General features: G+C 41.3%; 1 protein-coding gene across 4 annotated transcripts in view; it reads right to left on the bottom strand.

Annotated features, from left to right (window-relative positions):
* Nucleotides 1-21,576, bottom strand: part of GFRA1 (GDNF family receptor alpha 1) — a 297,143-nt gene extending 275,567 nt beyond the window's left edge. The window contains exons 1-4 of one of the 4 annotated variants that reach the window (XM_020988148.2): nt 21,197-21,576; nt 20,721-21,036; nt 19,212-19,505; nt 17,659-17,742 (exon numbers count right to left, since the gene is read on the bottom strand). In XM_020988148.2, coding sequence (XP_020843807.1) covers nt 17,659-17,742; nt 19,212-19,505; nt 20,721-20,760 — 418 coding nt within the window. In that variant the 5' untranslated portion in view covers nt 20,761-21,036; nt 21,197-21,576. Of the gene's footprint in view, nt 1-17,658; nt 17,743-19,211; nt 19,506-20,720; nt 21,100-21,196 lie in introns of those variants that run through there. The other 3 variants (XM_020988145.2, XM_020988149.2, XM_078151041.1) reach the window with 3 other exon arrangements.
* Between the last annotated feature and the right edge of the window lie 3,885 nt (nt 21,577-25,461).

Below are 25,461 nucleotides of genomic sequence, written 5' to 3'. Positions count from 1 at the left end.
AGCACCTAACACAGTGATGGGTAGATAATTAAATAATTAACTGATTTTCTCTCACACTGTTCATAATTTACTAGGATAATAAGAATTATCTGTCTTAGCAAGGACAATGAATGGCCAACAACTGTAACCGCGTCTTCATTTCTTCTTGGCCTGATCCTGGAGATCTCTCCTAATTTTGCTACAATGATATTCTGTTAATTAAGCTAATCTAGAGGAGGCATAGTAGAGGAGGAAGGGTGCAGAACTAGAGATCAAGAGTCCCAGCTATGCTACTAGCCAGCTCTAAGATTTAAGGCTTGCTGAGGCCCTCTCTGGACCTTAGTTCTTTATCTAATAAAATGCAGAGACCAACGTGCTTAGGCCCTTTATAGTTCTAAAGTTTTATTTTTATTTTCATTTGGGATTTTTTTGTTCATCTGGGAGTTTTTTGTCTCTCTTCAAAGCAAAGGAACCAAGAAATACTTTGCCTGATAAAGGGAAGTTATCAGCCGTTACCTAACCTCCAAATAATTCTTTTCAACTACACAATGAGATAAAATTAGTCATACAGGGTCACACTCAAATAAACATAAATTCTCCTATACAGGGATGACTGCCTTAAGTGAGACAAGTCCCTCAATTGCAGCTTTCAAGTAGAGACCTCTGATGAAGGGGATTGTTACCATCAGCAATTTCTGCTGAAGTTATAAGCTTCTAGAGATCAAGAAGTCTCTCTATTTAACACTGTACAGCATCCAGTGATTCCTGCCCGCAGCTTCATGCCAACCCCTGGTGGTATCTGTCCTGTTCCATCATGTCCTCCTCACCCCCTAATTAGAGTGGTAGGAGCAGGTTCAGAAAATGACAAAATGTTAATTCTGGAGCCCATGAAGTAACAATGTATATCCAATCCTCCAAGGGTCACATCCTCGTCATTATCGTCATAACTAACATTTATACAGCACCTACTACGTGCCAGGCACTGTGCTAATCACTTTACAATTTTCTCATTTGATCCTCACAACAACCCCACAAGGCGGATGCTGCTGTTATCCCCATTTTACAGATGACGAAACTGAGGCAAAGAGGTTACATGACTTGCCCAGGGTCATGCAGCTAGTAAACATCCACGGCCTGATTTGAACTCAGGTCTTGCTAACTCCATGCCCAGCCAGAACTGCATCCACTGCATCACCCACTGAGAAAGAAGTGGAATTGCCATTTAAACATGATTTCACCTCCTGCCCCACCCCCACCCCACCACCCTCCACACCACTCTCTATGGTTATCTTTCAAAGGACACTGAGAAAAGACTAAAACACCACACAATCACAGAATGTTAGAGCTTCCAAAGGGACCTTCGCAATCATCGCATTTTATTGATGAAAAAATTTAAGTCTTGAAGAGTGACCTGCCTAGTGTCAGACAGCTACTTACTGACATTTATAGGACTGGAATCCAGTCTCTTAACTTCCATCAAAATAACTCATCTTCCCCATCCTTTAGGAGCTTGGCACCTAAGGAGGAGTTAATTGAACCCTTATACCTAAAAGCCAGGAAAAAAATCCAAGAGGTAGAAAAGTATGGTTTATAATATGTTCTCCTAGTACACAGAGAAATTGAGAGAAGGAAGCTTAGTCATTTAAGCCCCAGGGAGCTTAAAAGCAGGTCTGAGAAAGAGCAAAGCCCATGAACAAGAATTCATTCCACCAAAGATAGAAGACTCCCAGAGCTAATAAAAATATAAGACAAGAGTCACTAGGGGGAAAGGATGATCCTTACAGGAGACCCAGGTGAAATAATGAAGGGATAGTGAGAGAGCAAAGGGGCTGACGTAGTGGGCTGGAAGGCAGCTGAACCCCAACTGATCAGTGGTTCCCCTGATCCCTCTTCCTTCCCCCTCAACCCCTGGTGCCCAATACAAAGGTAGCAGAAGGCAGGATGGGAAAAAAAAGGCAGTGTTGGGCAATGTGGCAAGGTGTTTCTGTCAGCCTTCTGATACTATGCAAAGTCACCTGGAAGGAAGGAGAAATATCAATGAAAGCACCTGTTATTTACAAATATAACCACCCTTGAGAGCAAGTTCTTCTATATTAGGTTCTTTTAAACAGAGTTGAATTTGTTTTACATCTAGGGTAAATATCTGCTAGGCAGTTTTTCTCACAACAGTGTTTACCTAAAATGCTGTTCTACCCTAGAATACAGTTTAATTTGCTGCGGGATTATAGTGACCAATCTTGGCTCCAGAAAAGAAAATGCACCAGGAGCCCCTTCTTGGTTGGAGTGGCAAGGGTTCTATGGGTGTGGAATGCTGAATGTAGGGTCAAGGTGGCATGGTCACTATGTGTTGGTTTTGCTGTGTGGTTTGGTTTCTTTAGAGAGAGAGGGATAGCGGATATAAATGACCAGGCTATAAGAATGAAAAGGCATTAATTAAAACTTGTAAAAAAGAAGATAAAATGCTATTCTACTCCAAAAAAAGCAAACTCTACATGCAACTGAGGATTATAAATATTACCTGCAAGTCAAGGGAATAACCTCTGTTCAATCTCTAAGGAACATTTATATTACAAACTGCAGGCCAGATTTAAGGAAGACTGATGTCCGGGAGGAACAATACCATACAGTAAGCATTTATTAAGCACCTATTATGTACCAGGCACTGTGATCAGTGCTGGGAATGTAAATCAGAAAAAGAAAGGCAATCCAATATTCATTAAATGCTTACTATGTACCAGGCTCAGTGATAAGTACCAGAAATATAAATAAGAAAAAGAAAGGTGAAGTCCAATGTAGTAAACATTTATTAGGCATTTACTCTGTGCCAGGTAGTGGGCTAAGGCTTAGAGATACAAATAAGAAAAGAAAGGCAGTCAAATATAGTAAACATTTATTAAGCACCCACCATGTGCCAAATACTATGCTAAGTCTTACAGGCAGAAATTTTAAAAAGGCAGTCCAATAGAGTAAACATTAATTAAGCACCTACTGTGTGCCAAATACTACACTAAGTCTTACAGGTAGAAATTTTTTAAAGAAAGGCAGCCCAATATAGTAAACATTTATTAAGCACCAGGTACTTGCCTGGTACTGTGATCAGTGCAGGAGACAGAAATAAGAAAAAGAAAGGCCATCCCTGCCCTCAGTGCTAGAGTCAATCCAAGAAGTGTAGCTGAAGGGAAATAAAGGTCTTACCTGTATATATTTTATGCCTTCTTCCTCAGTTAAAGAAGGAGTGGGGGAATGACTGACTTGATATCTATTACTGAATTATGTCCTAGGTGGCTGCACAAGTCCTTAATTACTAAGCAAAGTTGCTACAGGACAATGGAGTAAGATTAAATGGGTGAAACAGCTGGATAAAAGAATGTTTTGTTTCTATTTTTTTAAGACAAAGCACAATCTGCTTGTCATGGATTTCTGAAAAGAAAATGGCAGTGAAGAAACACAGTCCAGAGGCTCCAGATGGCCACCGTGGCGTCCAGAGATGCATTTTTCACAGTGATGCATAGGAAGTAGCCAGACATACTTCCAAAAGAACTGACTGGCTATGTGGAACTTCTCACCATCCCACTCCTATGAAATCTCCCTCCAACTGTGGAAGAAAATTAGTATTCTGAATGAATGCTAAGTGTGCCACATTATGATCACAGATGACCCTCCCTAATTTCCCTGCCTTAGTAGGGATACATATTCTATACCAGCAGTACGTTCTGTCAGAAAGAACATTTGCCAGGGAGTTAGGACCCAAGTTAAAGTCCTGGTTCTGCTTTTACACTGCTGTTTGATCTTGGCCAATTCACATCCCCCTCTCTGGGCTCCAGTTTCCTCATCTCTAAAATAAGACAGACTGACAACATGATTCCAGGGACAGCTAGGTGCAGTGGATAGAGTGCCAGGCCTGGAGTCAAGAAGACCAGAGTTCAAATCCAGCCTCAGATACTTACTAGTTGTATTATCCCTAGGCAAGTCACTTAACCTCTCTTCGCCTCAGTTTTCTCAACTGTAAAATGAGCATAATGGCACCTAACTCCCATGGTTATTGTTAAGATCAAATAGGATAAAAACTGTAAAGTTCTTAGCACATCCCCTGGCACACAGTGCTATATAAATGTTAATCATAGCTGTCTTGAGGTTTCTTCCTGCTCCAATAAGCAAAAGTCTATGCTGATGTAAAAAGGAAATTGTTTTTATTTCTCCATCTTCTGAAAGGCAATCTTTGACGTGCCTTAAAATGACTTAAGCTTTTTCTGTCTGTTTTCACTGTTCTCATCCCACCACCCACCAGCTAGGCCAACATCTACTACAGTTCCTGACAGCGGATAAAAAAACAATGTTGGCTGCAGACTGACAAAATGACCAGGAACGCAGAAAGGGTTCAGTTTACACAGATAACACTGCAACAAAACACAGATCTGGAATTCTTTAAGATTTTAAAGGACAGGGGCTATGCCAGATACTTCAGCTAGAGTAAATATAGACCTGTCCAGGGCAAGATTTTCTGGTGCCATTCAGGGTTTTCTTCCAATAGACACGTAGAAAGGTTGGTTTTATTTATTTGTATGGTGGGCGGGGGGCAGTAGGAGGAACTGACAACTACAGCAAACGATTTTGGTTTTGTTTTTGTTTTTTAAAGATAACCAGGATCTAAGGTACTTTAGAATTTAATTCAGTTCAAGTGAAAAAAAAAATGAATCACTTACAATCTCTAGGATGTTGATATACCATGGAGAAAAAAAGCAGAGTGTCTGCCCACAAGGAGCTTCTGATTGAGTAGATTCACCTTTGATAGAAAGGGGTTATTGCATTTTGCCTTTTTTCCAAAGCTCAGGTCTGACACATGACTTGTGCATTTCCCACAGTGTGAATATTCATTTGATTCAGTAGATCCCCAAGAAGCTTAGCAAAGCCACCCCCCCAACCCCTCAAATCTGATAGGGCTTTCCATGTATAAATAATCCTATTCATACACACACACACACACACACACACACACACACACACACACAAAATTTGTCCTTGGCCTGCCTTTAAAGGAGTACTAGGTGACAGAAATGAGAGACAATCCATCTAAAGTCTGTCTCCTAAATAAAAGATGACAATCTATGCTCGTGACCACTGCGCCTCACAACTTATCTAACTGGCTCCAACACTAGTTTATATCTAATAAACCACAGGCTCATCCTTCTAGCTATGGAAGGGACCTTGGGGGTCATCTAGTCCAACGCCCACATTTTATAGATAAGGAAACTAAGCCCGCTTAGGTAGGTGAGGCTGCTTGGCCAAAGGCATGAAGGCAGTAGTACATCACAAGTGGCATTCAAACCGAAACTCTCTAACTCTGAAGGTACTGATCTTTCCACCACTTGGGACTGCCTTTTATAGTCACCAGTAAGATCAATTTCTGCTCAAAGGGACGTGATTATACACCAGTAAATTATGGACCGTTACACTATGCTATTTTTGTATAGGCAATTTTTCTAGTCGTGTCCAACACTTTGTGACCCCATTTGGGGTTTCCTTGGCAGAGATACTGGAATGGGTTGCCATTTCCTTCTCCAGATCATTTGACAGATGAGGAAACTGAGGTAAACAGGGTTAAGTGACTTGCCCAGGGTCACACAGCTAGTGGCTGAGGCTGGACTTGAACTCAGAAAGATAAGTCTTCCTGACTCCAAGCCCAGTACTCTATCACACTGTGTCACCTAGCTGTACCAGTACATGGTTATTATTGTTATTGTCACTGTCAGTAACAACAATAATAACATGGAATATCAAGCACTTTCCTCTTGGTAATCCTGTGAAGTAGGCGGTCTGACTGGAATCAAAGTCAGAAAAGACTCAAGTTTGAATCTTGCCTCTGAAACTTACTGGCCCTTGGACCATGAGTGAGTCACAACCTTCGAGACCCTTAATTTCCTTCTCCCTTAACATGAAGATAATAATTTTTTGGAGGATTGTGAAGATGATATAAGATAATAATGTATGTGCATCACACTATAAACCTTCAGATTCTCTAGGAAATATCAGTCGTTATCATTTGATCAGTATAATTTGGTAAGGAAGTGTCACAACTGAAACCTGAACCCAGGTCTTTTAAGTATGAAGTCTATTGATTTTCCCAAAGTGACCATTCCCTTCTCTCCACCACTAATGGAAAAAAAATGAAAAGGAAAACTACTCTGAGTGTCTTTTTCCTTTAATTTTTGCTTATATGGAATAAATGTCTTGAAAATATAGAATATACTGCTCTGTTTTTCACCAAAACACAGAGAACATAATTTTGTATGAAGCTACACAAGCTTAATTGTGATGCATTAAGTATTATGTTCACTGTTTCTGAAACTGGGTAGAAATGAATAATTTATTTCAGACAAAGGAAACTCTTGAATATGAAATGCCTCATCTTTTAAAATTACAATTTAGAAGACAAGAATAAAAAATAACTGTAGTTAGTGAACCTTCCACTGCTAATAGAAAACAATGCTTCAACTGTTTCTACTCTGTTTGCAAACACACCATTTAGAAAAAAAGCATTCTTCTAGAGTAACAAGAAAAAGTCTAGTGCAGTGTGATTTTTTCCCCATATTTCCATATGCAGAGACACGCATAAATGCTTTCACATGCATAAATGCATGCATGTATATAAATATGTGTGTGAGTGCATGCCTAGAAACCACTCCCCTCTTTAGGAACCATTTGGCTGGACGACAGATGCATCACCAGTCAAATCATGCAATAGTAAACAATTAATTAATTCACACATTCCAGCTCTTGTTAGGAAAGAGTATCCTACTTCCTACCTAAAATATAGATGCACTGTTAACTATCCCTGACGATGGAAAATGAGAAGATTCTACATGGGGGTTCTTCACCTTCCTTGCTTCAGGGATCCCCCTTTCTCAGAACGATGTTTTCCAACGATTAAATAAAATCACAGGATTACAAAGAAACTGATGATATTGAAATGCAATTATCACTTTTTTAAAATTTGTGATAGGTTAAAAATCTCTCCTCTAAATAGATTATTAAGAGAAAACTAGGGAAAAAATAACAATAGTAAAACCACAACTAACTCATTACGTCTGTAGTACGTACATTCCATGAAGCTGAAAAGGTATATAAAAAAACTCAATCCAATTTCTTACTAACTAGCTATGTGAAATGCAGTAATTACTTTCTCAGGTATCAGCAGTCAGCTCCCTCATTTTCTACCTTCATGTTGCACAGGGACCACCTTCGGATTACTGAGCACCTCTGCCATTCCAATTTTTTTTTCCCCCAGAATTCAGCAATTCTCAATTTTTATGAAGATTTTCGAAGATTTTTTTACCTCAAATTAAAATTTTACAGAATTAAAGAATCTCCTAGTTGGCAAGACCTCCAGGGCTATCTCATTCAGCCTGTACCTGAACAGAAGACATTACTGTATCATACCTAACAAGTGGTCATCCAGGTTTTCTTTGCTTGAAGTCTACCAGTGATGGGAAACTTACTACCTCCCAAGGCAGCCAGTTCTATTCCAAGGATGGCTCTGGTTCTCAGTATCCTTTTCCTCCCCTCAAGCCTTTGCATCTTTGCCACTTTCACCACAATCCTATATCTGTTCTCTGGTGCCAAATAGAACAGGTCTATTCCCTGTCTTTACTGACAGTCCTCCAAATGCCTGAAGATGGTGATCATGTCCCCTCTTCTCTCACCCCTTCAAGTTTTTTCTTCTCCAGTTCTTTACAAAAGCTTTTATAGGGCATGAGTTCAAGACCTCCTCACCAAACTGGCTGTGTTTGTGTACTCTCCTGCCTGATTTTCCCTGGAAAACAGCCAAGTAACACAGAACACAAGAGAGCCATAAAACTGAATAGAAAAATAAATGAGAAACAAACAATCTAACCCATCGATTAGCAAAACAGCGTCTAACTGAAGGGAAATTCCATTCCTCCCCGTCAGAAGAGCTGCCCTGGCAATTAGCAGCCAAGGCTGGAGTCCCTTTAAGGACTCCGGGGGTCTGAAGAGAAGGAAACCACTTGAGCCCACTGCAGGGGATCAAAGTGATGAAGGAAAGAGAAACAAGAATCTTCAATTCAAAGCACTGACAGACTCATTTTCCTTAAAGACCATTTTCCTCATGGTCCACTGCCCCCCTTCCTGGAAGCTGTCTCCAATTTCCTATTACATCCAGACCCTTCTCCATGACACCATTCTACCAATATAAACAGATTTTCAGCTGCATCCTAATGAGCCTCCTTCCTCAGCTCAGGCTGATTTCACTGTCTGCCCTATCTATTATCCTGTTCAAATTTCACATATTTTCCAAGTCTGGTGATACCTCTGATCACCAGAAAACGATGCCCTTCCCCTCTCTTTCCCCCACCTCAAGAACCTTCACCTCTCCAAATTATTGCCATCCCTCAGAGCCTAGCTCACATCCCAGGAAGCCTCTGCTAGCTCCTTCAGCCTCTCTGTTTTCTCTGTTATTAAAACCATAACAATCTAGCACTTTTACCACGGTTCACCTTCTGTGTTTGGAGCTTCTGGGAGAGGAGGGCTCTGAGGAGCCATTGCAACTGGGCCACATTACCAGGACAAAGAACCTGGAAGTCTAGCAGTTAAACAAGACTATCTAGTGGCCCCTGGGTATATTTTCATTGATATAGAGAGATCTCATTAAGAGTCACAAAGATTCACCCACTGTTTGGTAGAAAAGTATATTATATCATAAAGAAATAATGAAAACTGGGGAATATTAATAGAAAATGCCCCCCAAAAGGGAACTTACTTCTTTCTAAGACATTTGGCCACCACCATAAAATCCTTTAATACCTTGCTTAGTCAGGTCACACTTGGTAGATTTTAAGGAAATGTTTCCATTTTGAACATGTAAGACTTGAAAACTTTTTTTGACCACTGTGTACGCTACTACTATATTTTGATTTATTATCATTTTCATTATTACACCAAAAAATAATCAATTCTCGTTTCAAGTACAGTTCTATTTACAATGCATTTATGTCCTGCCTTGCTCAGTTTGCCATTCCTATGCCTACAAGATAAATAAAAATCCTGATAATTTTCATCTGTCTTGGAGTCTTCTAATTGAGGATTTATTTGGAAAACTACAGTCTAGTAAGAGCGATCAATGCAACATTTTGTGTACATGTACTTTCTAGAAACCTATTTGTACCATCCCTACAAGAAATGAGATCAATACACTACTAACTATCTCAGGGAAGCAGCAGTTTAGTGTTCAGAAAGCAGGCCTCTGTGTAAAGAGGACCTGAGTTCAAGTCTTAACCTCTGATACATACTGTACACAGGCCTTGCCAAGTCCCTTAACTTCTCAGTGTCCCGGGCAAGTCTCTAAGACTAATTGCACAGAAGGTCTACTCTTGGTAGAGGAAGTTTCCTCACTGAAAATTCCCTACACCAATAAAATCACAGATTTGGTCCCATACCTTAACTGTGTACAAGAAGATTATGTACTAAGGGCATCAGAATTAAGCCTAGGCAGAGAATTAGCCGAGGGGGAGGGGGGGAAGAGTACTACAAACTTTTAAAAAGTGGAAACTCCAGACAAATAAGTAGCATTAGGTCACCTTAAAAACAAATAGAAATGAGAATTCTTTTCTTTACCACTGTGTAACGCTATTTATACTGCAACATTACAAAAAAAAATGGCCCAAGGCATTTTGTTCTACTTTAGAAGCTCTCCTCACATTGAAATGCAAAAGAGATGATGATCCAGAAATTAATTCTTTGGTTAATATTTCTACAGCTACGCGGGAGTGGTTTTAATAGTATGTGTGTCCTGTATTTCAGGAGTCAATTAAGAACGCCATCAAAATTCAGTGCTAAATACTAAAATGATAGGTGTTAGCTTATGTTTCAACTCAAAGGGAATTGTGTCAAATGCTGTTTTGTTTTGACAGGTGAGAAGCAAAGGGAAGACTTGGGAAGAAAGATGAGCAGGGGACAGGGCTCTCTTTTGTCCCAAAAATGGAATCATGAGCTCATCTGCACAATGCGGAGATGATCTTCCAAATTTCAAATAAGCCTGTGAGAAGCCAACAGCAGGGTCCACCAACAAATAACCTGCCAAGATAAAAATGGTACTGGGTTGAAGATTCTTCCATTTGTAGAGCTCTGTGATGGGCAGCATCCCAAAGGAAACGGTGGTTTGGCCCAAAATAGGAGAATTTGGCCACATGATTGAAAGTTCCTCATATGCTAATACTTCGTCAGGGCGGTACTTTGGCCAATTTAGTGGGAGTAAATTGCAATTGATTTTTCAAGAAATTGCTTGTTCTCTTGGCGTTCTCAGCTGTGTAACTCTCACACAGCTGGCTTTACCACAGCCGGAACCAATTGAAACAAATTTCTGGACAGCTTTTTAAGGAGTTGGGGTTTTTGGGGTTGGGTTTTTTTTTTTGGTTCTTGTTGTTTTTCTTACTGGAGAGCTTATGTTTAGAAATAATTAAGCCACTGCTATCTTCCTTCTATGTATGTAGTTTACAAATCCCTCTAGGACTGGAGAAGCTACCCAGTAACATCTTGATTTTTTTACAGTATCAAATAGATAAAGACCCCAAATCTAACACAGGACACCCAGTGTACGCTCCCAGTTTTGGATAACTCTCTGGCCAGGGACCAGGAATGGTTACAATATCAAGGAAGATGAAAAAAATGAAAGTTAACAATGCCTGCTTTCACCCCTAATTTCTGACACCAGACTAGACCCTCTCAGAACATTAATTAGGATGGAAGGCAAGATGAAAGAAATGCCCAGGGGACATAATAAATTAGCCCTTTATGCAAATTACCTATTCGTTTTCATCAGTGACCCAGCTAGTTGAGTCTCTAAATTACTGAAAGTGGATAGCTTTTCGAATGAAAATTCCAGATAAAAGATTAATTTTGAAAAAATCTAAGGACTAAAATATGTAAAGCATCAAATAATTTCTTATTTTCCTTTTCTGATTACTCAGAAGGGGAACAAAGTAGCCAGCCACTATTTAAATCCCCGTAGCTAAATTTTTATTAATGAATATATATTACCAAAACTTACTTTGAACAATGACTAAATATCTCCTTAACTAAATAAAAAACAAGATTCTCAACTTAAATGACTAGAAAAGAGACTACGGCATCTTGAAGGTTTTTCTTCATTAACCCTGAAAAAGTTAGACAATTCAAATGACAAATATAAGAATATGGAACAACTACTTATCCCTCCTTAAAAAAAAACCATTCCAAGTAATTTAGTGTATTAAAATGTTTCTTACATAAGTACAAAAAAAATATTTTCCTTTGAATAAAATACAGCAAAGGAAAAAATCATAAATCCCTTATTATCACAACTATCAACATACAATAATCTTGGAACAGAAAGACGCCTTGGAAATTAAGCCCCAGAAGGATTTGCTTCAGTGCAGGTCACACTGCAAATTAGGACAAATCCAAACCATAACTCCTACTTCAGTAGTCTGCCCACTAAAACAAGGTTCATTCGACCCGTTTCCTGTGGAGTTGTTCCAAAATGACAGATGAAATAGGAAAAAAAAATCCTTGGGCACATTTATTGTTTTGCAAAGGGCAAGTATGGACAGTAGGAAGATTAGGAGTTGGAAACTCGGCGGCCACATTCTACTGGAAGCCTTTTCTGATCTCCCAGTTATTATTAGTACTCTTCTCAAATGATCTTTCCTATAGCAGGAAGAACACCTGTGCACGAGTTGCTTCCACCCAGAAGAATATAAGCTCTTTGAGGGCAGAGATGATTTCATTTTTGTCTCCTAGCACCTGGAATGATGCCTTGTGTACATACACACGTATGCATGTGTGTGCACATTATAAGCATATAAGATCATGTATATTACATATGTATATATAATATACATAGCGTAAGTCCTTAATAAATGTTCATCGTTTGAATTGAGAAAAAGAATAGACCCTTTTATTTTGAGAGGTGGGGAGAGGGAGTTAGACCTTTGATTTCTTGGTGTGAAGAATTCTCTCCTACTGAAGCAGAGCAACATTGGAAAATTGCCTGGGGCACTGAGTGAGATTTGCTCAATCAGATTCGGAGGCAGGGCTGGAACTAAGGTCTTCCTGGCTTGTCCTCTAAGCAAACTGTCTCTAAACAACATACCCAATCAGCAATAAATCATTTTTCATCATTTAATAACTGCCTCTGTAAGACGGAGATCTGGTCAAAAAAATCTACGGGCCCTGTTTCAGGATGCTGTTTTTAACTGCATTAAATAAAATGCAAAGAATTTACAAAAGTATCCAATCATAGTTAATATAATAATCAAAATATTTTTTAAAAAGCAAGTTCATGGACACCAGCCAGGTTAACACCACCCACCACCCCAGGGCTGTAAGTTGCAGAACAGTTGCTGAGGGACATTAGTAGGGGGATTTTACTCACAGGGAATTTCCCTATATCGATCAAATTGCTGATCCGGATTGGGGGCTGAGGCAGAAAAGCAATAAACTATACTTCATTGACTATTTCCTCATATCTTTTTACTGAATTACAAGAGTAATAATAATAACTCAAATTTATCAATCAATTCATAGTTTGTAAACCACTTTCCTCACCATAGTCCTCTGAGGAAGGTAGTGCAAGTATTACTTATTTCCATTTTACAGATAAGAAAACAGAGGCTCAAAAGGTTAAGTAAGTGGTTTGCCATCAAGTCTGCTAGCCAGAAAATATCAGTCCCAACTCAAAGAAGGTCTGCCGGTACACCTGGTTCAGTGCTCTCCTCCCCCTGTTGTACTAACATACCCTCCAGATTCCAGACTTCCCTTGACACATTCAAGTCCTAAAGGCTCTAAAAACTTATTACAAATTAGGAAGTGTTTCATAAACACAGCCAAAATCCAAGAATGGCTCAAGCAGTCGGTTAGATTTTCTCCTATGTGGCTCAAGGAAAAAAAAACACATTTCTAATCTGAAATGGGAAAACAGTCTCCCTCCAGCTCTTTCTCTGCTAGACTGTAAGCTCTGATGACAGAGACCATCACTGATTTATCCTTGCAATCCTTATGGTGCTTAACACATTAGTGGGTGCTCAAGAAATTTTTCATGAATGAATGAATGTCATTTAAAGTTCTATGCTATAGAGCACTAAGCAGAAGCCAAAGGGTCTCCAATCTTTCTATCTCACTTAGCCTATGAATAAGAAGGATAATGAGGAAAATATTTATATTCCCAATTCCCAAGAAAATCTATGGATTCGAGAAAACGTCTTCCTTACCTTATCCTTCCTATACAATGTACAAGGGTCTTTGTACACTATTATGGGTATACTTTTGAGTATAAAAAGCTTCACCTAAGTATCCCTCTGTTTTGCAAGACCCTCTCCTACACAAAGAAATAGCAGAGAAGTCTCATTGTGATTTGATACAACAGCAGAAAAATAGAAATTACTCTGCCTTTAACCGTTCCACAAGGGGAAAAAGAAAAACCTTAACTGAGGGTAGGAATATAATAAACATGCTATTACATTAAAGGAGAAACAAAGTCACATCCTATTATATTCACAGCACAACCCAAAAAGGTAACTTGTTATAGGATATTTTAAAAAGGAAATTCGGGGAGGTTCTAGACTACCCAAAAATACAGATGCAGGCCCACTTTGGGACTTGCTAAAGTAAAACCAACAGGATATAGGTTGAGGGCTGGACTTTTATCAAATCAATTCAATATTTTCCAACCTGAGCTGCCCTTTCACTTAACCATTTTCTCCTTTATCTGCTCAGCCTCTATTTCCCAAACAAGCAACTCTCTGCATAAGAATTTAAAACTACGAACTGGCATTTTCCAATCTCTGAACCAATAGTCTGAAATCTTGTATCCTTCTTTCCTCTTTTATATAGAACAAAGACATTTATATCCTCTCCTTTCTAATCAGCCTTCCCTAGGCTCTCCTAGGCAGGCATCCCTGTGCTTTCAAAATTTCCCAATGTTTTCCTTTGCCCCCTCCAGAATTTCCAAAATTCTTCCAGGAAGCTCATCTTCCTTTCAAGTCACTGATCATTCCTCTCTCTTCCTCAAACTTTTACCAGAGGAAGAAAGGGCAAGCCAGCAGAGGTTAAAGGAGCAGGAAGCTGAAATTCAAAGGGACATGGATGTTAAACACTAATGTAATTTTCCAGTCTTCAGAAACTCCTCCACTCTCATATGTAGGCCCTCTTGATCCACCTCCCCCATCCCACTCTTCAGTTTCCTCTGCTCTGCTCCAATATCCCTCTTCCAAACAGCCTACTACTCCCCAGTACCACATAACACCCCCTTTTCCTCAAACTCAGAACTCCTAAAATATTACCAATGTCAACCTGTAGAAAGCCCCCATCTCTCCAATTCCCTATTAATCTAAAATCTTCAGCTAAAAAGTTACCAGGATAACATTGCTCCATTCTTTTCTGCCCGTACCATCTGATTTCTGGTAGATTACACATCCTTCAGGGCAGAGACTTCACATTTTCTGAAATCAGTTTAATCTTCAGTTTTCCCTCTGTGTCACTGACACGGTATTTTACTGACAATGCTGACAACTGCAGTAAGTGGCCTATGATCTTGGCTAATTAATAAATGACTGCAAAAGTCAGCTGTGGACTCGAGGGGTTGGGTCCAAACAAAGAAAGTGGGAAACACAAAAGACACTCAGCTAGACAGTGTTTTAGTAGGGAGAGCCAGCTCATGGCTACGTGCATACATACAAGGTTATAGAGATAAACATTTTAGCCACACTTGGCAGGACTTCAACCCTGATTGCCTCCACATCTGCAAAAGCAGAAAGCTGCCCAGACCCCAGGCAGAAGGATCGGAAGACAAATTATTTCTTCTAAAAGCCAGAATCTGGGCTTTAAAAAAAGCAACATTTGTCAACCCTTCTACTGCCTTTATATATCCTGTAAATACCAAGCTCTATTCACATACATTATTCAAGGAAACAAAATCATACACAGTACCTTTTGATTTTCTTTTTCACCAAAGCAACACTGTCATCAAAATAAGAGCACCTATTTCACAGGGTTCTTATGAAGATCAGATAGATAACACATGTAAGGTGTTTTAGGAATGTTAAACCTACATAAATGTCAGCTAATTAAACAAAATTTCAAGCTCATTAGAGTTCAGGAAATCAGCTGGCCTAAGTCTTATCCCCTCTTAAGAGTGCATCATGAAATCTCAAGGGACATTAGTATACATCTCGCCCACCACCCCACCTCATTTTGCAGATGAAAAATTGATTCCTGAAATTAACCAATTTGCCCAAAGTCACAGATTTTAAACGGCTGAGCCAAGACACAAACCCTGGTCCCCTGCATCCAAATCCAATCAATGTTCTTCCTACTACAATATATAGTAATCTGCCTCCTAGAAGACCTGGTCAGTCATTTATGGCTGCTGCCTTTCAAAAGCACATTTATCACAAACCCAAGTACCAGATTTTATTATTATGTTATCCTTGATTAGGGGCAACTAGGTGGCACAGTAGATAAAGTCCCAGGCTTGGAGTCAGGAAGACTTATCCTTCCAAGTTCAAATCCAGCCTCAGATATTTACTAGCTGTGTGACCCTGGGCAAGTCACTCAACCCTGTTTGCCTCAGTTCCTCATCTGTATAATGACCTGGAGAAGAAAATGGTAAACCACCCCCATATCTTTGCCAAAAAACCCCGAAAGGGGTCACAATGAGTCAGACACACTGGAAATGACTGAACAACAACATCCTTGATTAAATGATGCATTTGAAAAGAAAAGAGAATGGTTAAAATCTACCAAGTGAAAGGGAAGTTCTGTCAATAAGAAGCTAATTGTCTCCAAGGCCAATCAGGACCACTTTGCTTAAGTGCACAAATAAATACAAGGTATTAACAATTGCCTGAGAGCCAATATAGATAGAGAACAGACCTCACCATCACCAAAGGGTTGAAATCCTGCCTTTGACCTACACTGGCTATACAACCTTATGTGATTCCCTTAAAACTCTCAGTGGCCAGGCATCTCTCTAAGATTATAAATTAACAAACAGGTGATATCTGCATTGATAGACTGAGTTTCTCAACAGAAACTTCTTACAATGATGAAATCACAGGTCTAGAAAAAATGCACAAGAAAACAAGTGAGATAAATCACGGAAAAAAAAAAAGTACATCTGGTTTCCAACAGACCTAGAATCGTAGGGACATTGCATGCCAGAGCTGGGACTCTTAGAGGTCACTTAGTCCAGAACTCTCTCATCGTAAAGATGTAAAAACCAAGGCCTGTAGGTGATTTGCTTAAGGTCACAGAGTTAGTGGCAGAAATGGAATTAAATCCCAGCCTTCCTGACTCTTTCTGAATCTCTCTTTCTTCTTTATTCCATATTCCTTCATAGCTGGCTCAACAGAATTTTACAATAGGCTCAAATATCAACAAGATATAGTGAGGAAAGCTCTGGATCTGGACATTCAAAAGACTCATATTCATAATGCTGGTTTTACCACTTCCTTATGATCATGGCCAAATCACTTCACTCCCTTGGACCTCAGCTTCCTCAAAATGAAGGACCTGAATGAGATGATCTTTTGATGTACCTTTCCTGCTCTAACTGCAGTGAACTTGAGCTCCCACCAAGAAAATTCCAGGATTTCTAGCTCCTTGTTGACCATGGCTGGCCTCAAGTGAATCCAGAGAATCAGAATAGAAATTATTTCTATTTCTTCCAATAATATGCTAATACCCCAACACTGGAACTGCCCTCTTTCCTCCTAGCTTAGTAACCTTCCTCTTTAGCCTGTTATTGCTATGGCTCCTTGGACCCCCTTCTGCATGCCGTACAACGTAAATTAGGTATTTAGAATATATAGCATCTGTACCAGCAACAAGTTATATTTTGATATGGTATTAAATTCAACATCAGTCCCTATGTTTTGCCACTTAGAAACAACCTACCATTTTTGATGGATAGATCTTCTTATGGGAAATATTAACAGAGAATAAGTAAATGTAACATCTGCCTGAAACATGCCTCTCCTTCATTATGCTTAGGAAAACCTTAAATATCACTTCCATTCAGACCAGAACAAAAACTTCTCTGAAGGCCCAAATACACAATTTGAAGCAATGCTTCTGAAGACATGATAGCACAGGAATATGTTCTTTAGAACACTACAAACTTGATTTATTCTTAATCTGAAAGGATTACTTTTTTGTAAATGATCCGATGTAATCTTTTAAGTTAAAAGGCAGGGAAAACAACACTGAGTTCATCCAAACCTCCCCCCACCAAAGATTATCTTCAGATCTTCTGTAATGTAAGTAACAAATGATGTGAGTTAGGCAGAGCTACTACTGTATGATAAAGAAGGGAATTTTATTGCCACCTACAGGTAGAACTGGCATTTCCTTCCCAAGAGTTGACCAACTGCATTTTTTAAACCCACTACATATAATTAAGAACAGCCACTTGCTTTTTCCCAACTAAACAATTTCATTTTAGACTTTAAAAACCACAAAATACTCTTAGAAAGATTTACACTTCGTCCAGCTTACCTAGAATTTCCCAGATACACATAGTCATTTTACTGTTATTACCTACACTAATACAGAGTTAAACAGAATTCAAAGCAGTTCATTTAATACAGGAAGCTGGCATTTTCAATGAAGAGCTATAAATCTGCTTACCTGGCATATGTGGGACTAGTCGTAATATATCTGATAATCTGCTGTTAACTGGTTCATATGGGGAATCTTCAAGCAAGTCATTTCCTAAAAGCAAAAGAAAAATTGGGCTATTTTTCATGCAGATTATCTGAAGCTATCTGGGGCTCTCAGTATTATATTCCTTACTGAATTCTACTTATTCTATTTTTAAAAAAATAATTGCATACACATTACTTTCACTCGCTATTCTATTATCTATAGCATAGAAAAAAAAATGATGCTGAGACTTCCAAAGATTTAAGATTCATCTTTGTGGGTTGTTTATTTCTTTTAATTCTTTCCTCTTTTGTTGTTCTTTTCTCTCCCCAGAGTGCCATGAAAACATTGGAGAGCAATCCAGTGTGTCTTGCCAGAAACTCCCCCACTCTACAGAATGGGATGAAATCACAGAGGAACAAGCTAGTGACATCACAAGTCCTGCCTGCCTCCTGGAGCCAATGGAAATAAGGTTGGAAAGATGCAAACCATCTCTTCTAGTAAAAATTCTACATTAATAACCAGAAACCAGGTACTGCAGCTAAAAATGGGATAATTTGTGATGGACCCTTTTAATCATAGACGTAAAGAAATCAAACTAGATTCCAAGAAAGTTCCAAAGTTTTAATGGAAGTGGTGGCAAATCAAGGTCAAATTCACACATTGTCAGGTGTTCAGTGACAGTTTCAGTGGGTGATTGAATGAACAGGATGTCTGTACTAGATCAACAAAAGTAAAAGGCCTCTAGGGCTCAAGAACAGAAAATTCCCCTTGGAATAGGCACTGGTGACAAGTGAATTTCTTCTCCAATGAGCTATTTCTGTTATCCAAAGTTCAACCACACCAGCTGGTTCAAGACACCCTTCTTATGCTCATCTAAAATGACAAAAGGCTTTTCACAATCTGATGATCAGGATTTGGTGGGGGGGGGGGAGTCAATACGGGGGGAAAAAATCTCTGGACTTTTTAGAGTTAATACTTGCATCTTTCCTAATAAAGGATAACCACTAATTCTATGAGTGATGGGAAGTACAAAAACAAAAAAGTAACGTACTCGGGGCACATACTCTTAAAAGTCTCCAACGATCTTTGTGGAAGCCAACTGTCTTAAAGCAGAATTCCCAATTCTTGGGATGGCCCTCTACATCTGTTTCTGCCCTAATCTCTTTAGAAGGGTCGCCTGAGTAGGCTTGGAGGACGCCCCCTAACCTCATAATCCTTATGTGGATTGCTGGAGAACAAGGGAGCCACGACTGTCTCAGCAGCAGGAAACACCAGCTGCTGATGTTGCCTGGGTCTGATGAAAGGTCCTCATTCTCAAACTGAACAGCAACCAAGTGCAGGATGAGGTCAGCTCCCTTCGACGGGGCTTGCTGCATGCAGTGTAGCCAGCCTGCCCGTGACTAAAGGGGGAAGTGGGAGACTGGGGTGGGGGGAAGCCTGGAGAGAAAGCTAGGAGGGAAATGGTAAGTGAGGCTGGGTGCGGGGCGGGGCGGGAGGCTTAACTGAAGGAGTCCGGGTGGGGGTTGGGTCCCTACCCTGCAAGCTTTGGTACATGCTCCAATAAATGCGCAGGCAATTCTTCTCCTTCTTCATGCCCCTCTTACACCGACAATTGTAAAGTGCCTTTTGCTTCAGAGCCTCCATAGCATTCCTGCACTCATCCTTCGCCTCCAGCCCAGATGCCAGGCTGAAGTTGGTCTCTTTGCCCGCCACACACTGCCTCAGGGTTCTGTACTTGGTACTACAGCTCTGCTCTTTGAGACACTGGTCGCTGGCTTTCACACAGTCCAAATGGTCCCCGCCACTGACTTCGGCTGTCAAAAGGATATCTAGAAGGGGGAAGAAAGGGAAGGAGGGGTGAGAAATACAACGTTCCCTACGTTCCCCCAATACTTTGCTCTTATAAAAGGGAACCTGATTTTAAGCATGTTAATGAGGGGCTTAAAAACCTTCCATTCATTTTCTTGCTTGCATTATTACCCATATTGAGGAGGGAATTACTTTTAAATGTATAGAAAGAAAATGTGTGGTAAGAGGTGGGGGATTCTATTTGCTGGCCTTTTGGAGACCGTCACTCTCCTCCTAGCCCCAAATCAGTGCCCTCACCCTCCCACTGAAGCTGGCTTGGTGAGTGGCTTGCCATGTGGCCAGTAGGGGTTCAGGTCTGCTCCCCACACAAGAAGCGGGTGCCAGAGAAAGGAAAACAGCAGTCAGCACAGCCTGCCCCACTTCAACTTGTGGGAGCGCTGGGCTTTTGACCCCCAAACGGAGAATTCTACCCTTGAATCTGCTTTCCGAGGTTAATACAAAGCCAGGTTACTAACTTGCCGTCAGGCTCGAGGCCTTTTGGGCTAAGCACAAAAGTGAAAAATTTCCCCAACCCTCCCACCCACTACTCAAGGCTTGCAGTGAAAAAACACCCACTGCCCACGCCAAGGCGCTGGAACGCTGGGGTTAAGGCAGGCGTGGTGAGAATGATTTGGATTTATAAAGCAGATGGAAAGTAAGTGGGAGGAGGGGGGCCGAGGCAGTCTCTGGGGATGAGATTGGGTAAACTGAGGCACACAAGCAGCCAGTTATTCCGGCAGCAAAGGTTGGGCGGGTAAGCAAATTGGGAAAAGTTTTTCCCTGTAAGTTCGCTGTTCACATCTTTTGCCTTCTCGCTAACCGGAATCAAATCGCTTCCATAATTACCCTGGGGTGTTCTGGGGTAAAAAAAAAACAAAAAAACCAGTGATGTGCCCCACTGGATGCAAGCTGCAGAGGGAATCGAGACAAGGTCATAGAACGCAAAAAAAAAAAAAAGGCAAAGCAAAATCACGAACAGGGGTTGGGGTTTGGGAGGGAGAACTGCCCCCCCTTCCTAAACCTGTGGAGTTTCTTTACAAAAGGATTAATAATGTAATCCAGTTCCCCCAAACAACTTCAACACACACACACACACACACACACACACTCACACACTTTTCCCTATCCCACCCTGTCCTGAGAGCTGGGGGAGGGGTACACTGGGATCTGTCACATTCGAAAAAAGGACAACTTACCCACGAGCGGCAGCACGAAGTACAAGGTGGCAAGAAACATTGTGCCGAGCGCCCAGCTATTGGTCACCCCCCACAAAAATAATAATAATAATAATAATTAGCAGCCGTCCCTTGCCGGAGATCAGCACGTAGCGATCTCCCAACAGCCGCACTGATGATTCTGCAGCCCAAAGTTCAGATCCATCGAGTTCAAGAGCAAAACTCCGTCCTCAGGCACAGCCGCGGCTGCTGGTTCTTGGGATCCGAAGGCAATGGAGGGGCTGAAGGATTTCTGCGCTTTTAGGGTTTCACGTCCGACCCAACCTGGAAGGGAGAGCTAGCTTTGAAATTAGAGGCGAGAGAGCCTGGAGCCTCCCACCTCCTCCTCCTCTTCCTTCTGTCTGTCTCTCTCCCCACCTCCCCCCACACACACCCCCAACCTCCTCTCCCCCGCCTCAGGAAGCTTTCCTTGGCTGGGGTTCTCTGCCCACCCCCACCTCGGTTTTCTCGCTGGGAGGGTCCTCTTCTTGGGATACGTTGTTAAAAGCCAGGGAACGCTCCCAAGCTGCACGAGGGCAGCCAGAGGGAGATGGATCTCCAAGGAGGTTTCCCCAAAAGTCCGAGGAGGTGTCTTGTTCCGGCTGCTACGGAGGAGCGTTGTCGACTGAATGCAAGCACAGAATTAAATAAACAATGTTACTTTCCGCTGGCTGGGAGCGGAGCCCCAAAGCAGCTTCGAAGTCATAGTATCTGCCGCAGCAGCAGCAGCAGCGGGAGCGGCGGCAGTGGCAGTGGCAGCAGCCTGCTGATGTGGAAGGAGTCCCCTTTTCCTAGGAACTTCGCCTGCCTCTCCTCTCTCTTCTCTCTCTTCTCTCCTCTCTCTTCTCTCTCTTCTCTCCTCTCTCTTCTCTCTCTCTCTCTTCTCTCTCTCTCTCTCTCTCTCTCTCTCTCTTCTCTCTCTCTCTCTCTCTCTCTCTCTCTCTCTCTCTCTCTCTCTCTCTCTCTCCCTCCCCCTCCCCCCCTCTCCTCTCACTCTTCTTCCCCTCGTCTCTCTCCTCTTCTTTCTCTCCCTCTGTCTACTACTCCTCCCGCCTCTTTCTACCCCCAACCCCAACCCCAGAGTTTATTTCTATAGTGACCCGGGTGGAGAAACTAGTTTCCTCAGTTAAAAACTCCAATAGAAAACCCCTTCGGCCTTGACGTCCAATATACCACATACCCCTCAAATCGTCTCCACGCACCCCAATCCCGGAGCCCTCTATTGCATCAACGCCGCCGCCCAGCGAAAAGGGAGCAAGGAGCCCAGAGAGACCTATTGATCGCCGCCGATATAGTACAATGCTCCAAGCAAGGAAAAGGGTTTGCGAGCAAGAAGCAGGTGCAAACCCTGCAGGGCTCAAATTCTTTGCTTTAGGAGACCCTACTATTAGTGTGCCCTGGGACGGCAGTTTACAGATCCACTCCCTCCTCCCAGCTACACACAAGCACACACATACTGTTGTCCTTAAAACCATCCCGTTTGGATAGTGAAGGGGTGGGAACCAGAAAAAGGCGAAGAAAAGAGATCTTGAACCAACAGATCATGGAGAATTTGCTCTAAATTTTCACCCACCTGCACTCAACAGACTACATACAGTTGCAGCTAGGAAGCGGGAACCAGATGTGCGCTTTTTGGGGGGTGGGGGGAGGGGGCAGTGGTTCCTTCCTCCCGCCGTTTCTTTTCCCCTACTGGCTTTGGCTCTTCGCCCCAAGAGAAGATACAGTAATTCTCTGAAATGTCGGCGGACAAAGTTTTGTTTGTTTGTTTGTTTCTCTACGACAATTTCCGATCAGAACCCCAGTTATGTGAACAGATGTTAATGGATTATTGGAAGCGATGTGGTTTGTCAGTATCTAAGACCGGATTGCTCTGTGGTTGAAACAGAACTGCCTGCTACGTTCAACTCTCCCTTGTTTCCCCACGTCCTTCTCCACCCACTGAAAAAAAAAAAGGGACAGGACACACACTACAGCGGACACATATATACACCGACATTCATGTGCACACCCTTCTAAGAACTCCAACCCAGACAAACCGCAAGCTCCGTGCGGGGCTACACAGATGCGTGCGCCACCATCCCTACCCCCTATTCTTCCCCTCCCCAACACAAGTATAATCACAAAGGGTGCGTGATCGCGAATTGTATAAATCACTTCACAGCTTTTTTTTTCCCTTGGAACACAAAGTTGGTTGTTACTGTGCTTTTCTCCCACGTCACTTGGAGCTCTGAGTCAAGATTTTTTTGCGTTAAAGACGAACACACACATTCATAAATGTCTCCATGCACAATGGTCATCACGCTCACACATTGACTCAGACACACACTTTCTCCCTTCTCTTTCTCTCTCCCAAGGGTTTTACAGTCTAAGACTAAAGTCCAGAAAAACCTTCTGACATTCAAATATGCCTTGCCCATGCTGTGATGACTTCACAAACATATCCCACACCCAAGCTGATTATTTAAAGAGTTGTGTTTGTTTGTTTGATTGTTTTCTTAAACCAGTGTGTGGCTACACTACACACACCTCCAATCTCCTTCCCTTTCAACACATGCACACACCTGGGACCACTATCCTTCAGATGCTCTGAGGTCCCCCTATGTCTGGATGTGCCTCAAGCTAAAATCAAAAATTTGCCCAAAGAGAGAGTAGGGGAAATAGTCTGCATCTGTTTTAGGACTCCAGACTCCACTGAGTTCTCATTCAGCATTTGAAGTCCTAGTTCATCTCCCATTGTAAACAAGATGAATCCAGGCACAGTAGGCCACATCTGTTGAGACCGGCAAAACATCATAGCAGACAATGGGTCACAGAAAAGGAGAAAAAGAAACTTGCCATTTTGATTGAGGGATGGGGAGAGGAGTGTTCGTTGGGAAAAGGAAGGGAAGCTTTGAATGAATTTTGAAGTGGGGGTTCAACGGAGGGGAGAAAGGCAGGAAAAGAAATGGATAGGAGAGAACAATTGGAGAGGGGAGTGCAGGGTGGGTAGCAATCTTTCTATTCAACTATACACATCAACTGTAATCAAGAGGAGGTTCAATCATCTGGACTGCACCAAATGATACCTACATTCTCTTTCACCTCCGACTTGTGAAAGCACCTTCAGTGCATGCTGGAAACCAGGGACACACATAAACACAATCAACTCATTTGTATGTGGACGTGTTCATGACAGAGCAGGTAGCAAGAGATTTGGCCCTCCTCTACCCAGTGACAGATTTCTAGTTCAGTATATCAGTTTACTCTTGGCTCTTGAATAAACAAAGCAAACATATGTCCCATATTCATGACAGATGGTCCAAACAGTGGGCTACTTAAATCCTCTTTCTCTACCATTGTTACAGTGTCTGGGTTCCCCTGTAGAATGAGGAGAAATGTAATTAGGTGCAAAACTTCTGCTGCACAATCAGTTCCTCCAACTTTCACAACAATAATGATTTGCAAGGTAGGCAAATAGCTTCAAATATTTTACATTGGGGGGGAGGGGAGGATCATAGAAATCCTTGAGGTGGATTTAATTAGCCAGAGGCTGGAAAGGACAGAGGAATGTTCTCTGTATGGAGCTATTATGAAGAACTAACTTCATGATCTGGATTAAAAATTTTTATTTCCCTGGACACTAGTCAGTCAATAAACATTTATTAAGCATATACGTCGCACCAGGAGCTGTGATAAGTCCTGGGGATACAAAAAAAAGTTAAAAGACTTCTCTGCCCTCAAGGAGCTTATAATCTAAGGGGAAATTCCAAAATCATAAAACCCCACTTCTTCATTTTCATTTTATATCAGAAAGGTTAGAACGTTGCACCTGGACTCAGGAAGACCTAGGTTCAAACTCCTAAGCAGACACTTAGTCACTTAACTTCCCAGTTCCTTAGTTTCCCCATCTGAAAATGAAAGGGGACATACTCCATGGCCTTTAAAGTCCCTTCCACATTTGACTCTATGATCTTGAGATTTCCTAACCAAGATCCAGGTGATGAAAAAAAATGCTTAATTTTGACTATTTGGAACTGTACCCCTAAAGTCTCATTTAAAGACATCAGCACCAAACCCTCTATTTAGAATGAATTTAACCTCAGTCCACTGAGAAATAGTACTGTAATGCACTGATAAAAGAGCTTAGAGTACAGAAAGACCTAAACTGAAGTCCTGCCTCTGATACAGTCAGTATGCAACCATGGACAAGTAAGTCACTTAAGGTCTTAGTGACCCCAGGTTCCTAAAACTATTAAAGCCAAGTTGCTGAAATGCATCAGGGAAAGGAGTTTTACACTCTATCCCAATAAGAGCTCATATATAGACTTTAAAAAAACCTAATATATATTATCCTTTCCCTTACCCACTCATAGGGCATAAAAGTTCCTTAAATGTAGGGAATGCAACTTCTCCTTCCCCTAAAATCTCAGTTGTTCCTTGGAAGACATGTATCTGCTCATAGAGTATAGATGCCCAGTGGAGCATGAGAACAAAACTTTGTAAATAGCCTTTTATAAAGAACCAGCCTGCGAGGACTTTGTACTTCTTAACTGGTGCTATGAAAATAAAGTCAATCAAAACATACATAGATGAATGACTATTATTTCAAGTTTAACCAGTCTGGGCCTCAATTTCCTCATTTGTAAAATGAGGGTATTGAGCTAGATAATCTCCAAGGTTTTTGGATTATATGCACAAACGATTTATCAAAGCTCATCTCCTGAAGAGATCTGTGAATTGAAAG

The sequence above is a fragment of the Phascolarctos cinereus genome, unplaced genomic scaffold (genome assembly GCF_003287225.1).
Source record: "Phascolarctos cinereus isolate Bilbo 61053 unplaced genomic scaffold, phaCin_HiC Scaffold_3;HRSCAF=262, whole genome shotgun sequence".
NCBI classification, from domain to species: Eukaryota; Metazoa; Chordata; class Mammalia; order Diprotodontia; family Phascolarctidae; genus Phascolarctos; species Phascolarctos cinereus.
The sequence above is the reverse complement of the archived record's forward strand: the minus strand, read 5'-3'. Positions and strand labels throughout refer to the sequence as shown.